This window comes from Alligator sinensis, unplaced genomic scaffold (assembly GCF_000455745.1).
Source record: "Alligator sinensis unplaced genomic scaffold, ASM45574v1 scaffold273_1, whole genome shotgun sequence".
NCBI classification, from domain to species: Eukaryota; Metazoa; Chordata; order Crocodylia; family Alligatoridae; genus Alligator; species Alligator sinensis.
This window is the reverse complement of record NW_005841943.1, coordinates 1,097,401-1,100,523: the sequence shown is the minus strand read 5'-3', so window position 1 is coordinate 1,100,523 and position 3,123 is coordinate 1,097,401. Positions and strand designations below refer to the sequence as shown.

The 3,123-nt window shown below is 53.0% G+C and overlaps 1 protein-coding gene across 4 annotated transcripts in view; it reads right to left on the bottom strand.

Moving 5' to 3' along the window:
• Window positions 1-3,123, bottom strand: part of RAD54B (RAD54 homolog B) — a 123,119-nt gene that overhangs the window by 119,707 nt on the left and 289 nt on the right. Inside the window, exon 1 of one of the 4 annotated variants that reach the window (XM_006019991.3) lies at window positions 1,988-2,176. The exons of the other annotated variants lie outside the window; for them this stretch is intronic. Coding sequence (XP_006020053.2) covers window positions 1,988-2,166 — 179 coding nt within the window. The 5' untranslated portion in view covers window positions 2,167-2,176. Of the gene's footprint in view, window positions 1-1,987; window positions 2,177-3,123 lie in introns of those variants that run through there. 4 annotated transcript variants of the gene reach the window in all.

Below are 3,123 nucleotides of genomic sequence, written 5' to 3'. Positions count from 1 at the left end.
GGCTGTGCCACAAGCCCCCAGAGGCCCCGATCGCTGGTGCTGCAGCTGGTGAGTGCAACATTTCATTGTTGATCCCCTTCAAATGACAGTCCAAATAGTTAACAAGAGCTGTATTAAGGTACTTACTAACCTCAAGCTAAGAACATCTTTCAACCTATAATTACTGGTAACTGAGAGGGTATGCACTGCAGGGATCACTCTTAAACATGTCCTGCCTCTCTTGTCTTACATCTGAGCGCGCCAGGTCCAGCATGCAGGGCAGGTCCAGTGCATGCTGTGTGCAACATGTGGGTCAATTTGGGACCCAGAGGAAGCACAGAGGTTGGACAGTGGGGCTCCATGGGCCAGATCCTTGCTACTTGGTGAGGTGGGCCTTTTTTCTGATCCAATATGACAGTTCTTATTAATTTCTGAATTTTTCTCTGTCTCATACAGGATTCTCAAAACATTCTGCAAAAGGAAGCACTGGAGCCCTCTGCAAAAGGAAGTCACTAATTTCCTCATATGGATAGACAAGTAATCAATATTAGATCTTTTTGGACAGGATCAGCATATGCGTAACTTGAGTCTAGTTTCTCTGACATTTGTCTCATCTGGCTCAGAAACTTCCCAGGCATACATTATTATCACTGGGTTACAATTTTGTCTAAAAGGTGCATTGAAATTAAGCACACCGTGCTCAGAAGGTTTACACAACAATTCTAGACAACAGGTGAACCGTACACTTATGCATAACTAGGGTCAACTGCAGACCAGGGTTGTCTACCATACAAGCATCCAGACGCCACACACCCTGCAGGTTGCACTATTAGGGGTTATACCAGGGGGAGCCATGGGTCCCCAGGGCCCCACACTGTATGCCCCCAACACTGCAGCGTGCATGTTTCTGCTGCACTGCACACATGGTTACCTCCCCTCACTGCATATCGCCATGCTATACCCCACCACTGCACTGTACAATGTGTGGTGCCTGGGTGTACAGAACATTGCCCTGCTGCACCACATGCCCCTGCCTCTAGTGCAGTAGTCACCAACCAGTCAATCGCGATTGGTCAATAGTGGAGCCTCTGACAGTCAATCTCAGTCTGGGGAGGCTGAGCACATGCACGATCTCAGTCTGGCGGGACTGAGTGCAACTGTCAGAGGCTCCATGTCCTGCCACTGGGTGGGCAGGGGGCAAGCCTCAGCCCAGTGGCGAGACACATGTGGCCTTGTGCCACTCCCAGAACAGCTGCAGTGGGGCTTGGAATGCAAAGCCCAGTGTGCAACGGCAGCCGCCTCCACCCTGCATACAGATCGGGGAGGGCACGTGCCCCCCAGGTGTCCACCGGGATGCAAGTAGTGGCTGGAGCCTCCCCACCCCACACCTGGATAAGCCTCCTGGGCTCCAATTGTCCCACCACCCAGCCCAGGCAGGGCCACACTCACCCCAGCACCTGCCCCTACCCCCCTCCCTCCCTCACTGCAGGGGCCTCGATTTGCTCCCCCCCACTTGCAGGGGGGAGAGGTGCGATAGATCCTAGGTTGCACTTTAATTCACAAAGGGATCTGGTACTTAAAAAGGTTGGAGACCACTGCTTTAGTGGTACCGCGCTTTTCCCGCCCCCCCAGCGGTACCATATATCGGTACCACCATGCACGCCCTCCCCACCATTGCACTTCATGTCCCTCCCCATCACTGCATAGTGCCTCCTCCCTCCCCCACTACATTGCATACCTAAGCAGCCCTCTGCTGCTGCATCACTCCACTGCATGTGCCTCCCTCCACTACATCACACACCACTTCCCCCCACTGCACCATGTGTCCAGGTACCCCCTATCCCCCCTCACTACTGAACGATAAGCCCTTTCACCTCACTGAACTGAGAAACACCACACTGCACCACACACAGCTCCCTAACTCCCCCCCCCCCACAACACTACCAGTGCCCAAGTGCCCTCCCTCATCCTCAGCTCCCCAGCCACAGTCCCCCCTGCTGCATTTCACCTTAAGGTGCCCAGACAGCAGGCTCTTTCAGCAATGCAGGCTGTACCATGCTGCAGGAAGGAGAAGCTGGAGGGGAGAAGGAGCCCAGAGTCCCTGGCTGCTTCTGTAGCTGAAGCAATGGGAAAAGTGGTGGCCAGGTGGGAGCCCAGGGCCACAATGTAACCCCCCATGGACTGCATGAAGCCCACAGGTCACCAGCTGGAAAGCCCTGTTGTAGCCCAATAATAGGCAACATCCAAAATAGGCATAAATGCCATTTGAATTGCAATGACCCAAACCTGACCCACACACCTGGGTGGCAGTAAGTCCCACCTCTCAGCTTTCTGGTGAAATTGCAAAAGTCAATCTGGAAAGTTTGCCTTATAGACAACATGCACATTAGTTGTGAAAGAGAGATCCCAAAATTTCCATTCCAATGAAAGGCCCAAAAAGTTAACTTTCCTCCCAGGCTTCGCTTTGCTGCCACAATAAGTTAGGACAAGACTGTCAAAGAAGGGCTCTTCTGTGGCTGGAGGGCCTGAGTTGTGAGGCTGCTAGTGGAAAGGCTGGCAGTTCAAGTCTGGGTGTGGGCAAGTAAATGTAAGTCTCAATTTATTTCAGCAAGAGAAGACTGGGCCAAATTCAAATTAAGGGACAAATTTCCAATGCGGAACCATAGTCCTTAACTGACAATAAATGTGGACTGGTCAGAAAAGCACGCAGCACCAGTGTACAAAGCTGCTTCTTGCCAGTTCCTCAGACTGGTGTATCAGACTCATAAGAGGATCACGGGCCTTACACCCGCAGAGCAACAGTTAGCCCCCCTTGCTCTTAGAGGGGGCTATTGGATACTCATCAGCTGAGCTCGGGGGAAGACGGCTCCACAGTCCCCAGGCCCCCCCACCTCCAGAGCCTGCTTCCTAAGCCCAGCGACCTGGGAAGCAGCATGTTTTTTCCTTGCCTTGTCCAGGCCAGCTGCATTGCTCCTACTGCAGCTGGCTGCACACGCACTATCTGGGCTCGGCTGCGGCGGGGCCAGGAGCCACAAGAGCAAACCAAACACTTTTACCATCGCTGACCGTCCATGGTAAAGGGTTTGAAATGATCGTACAAACAGGATCATTATCGTACACTGGCAACACCGCCGCCAGCACGCG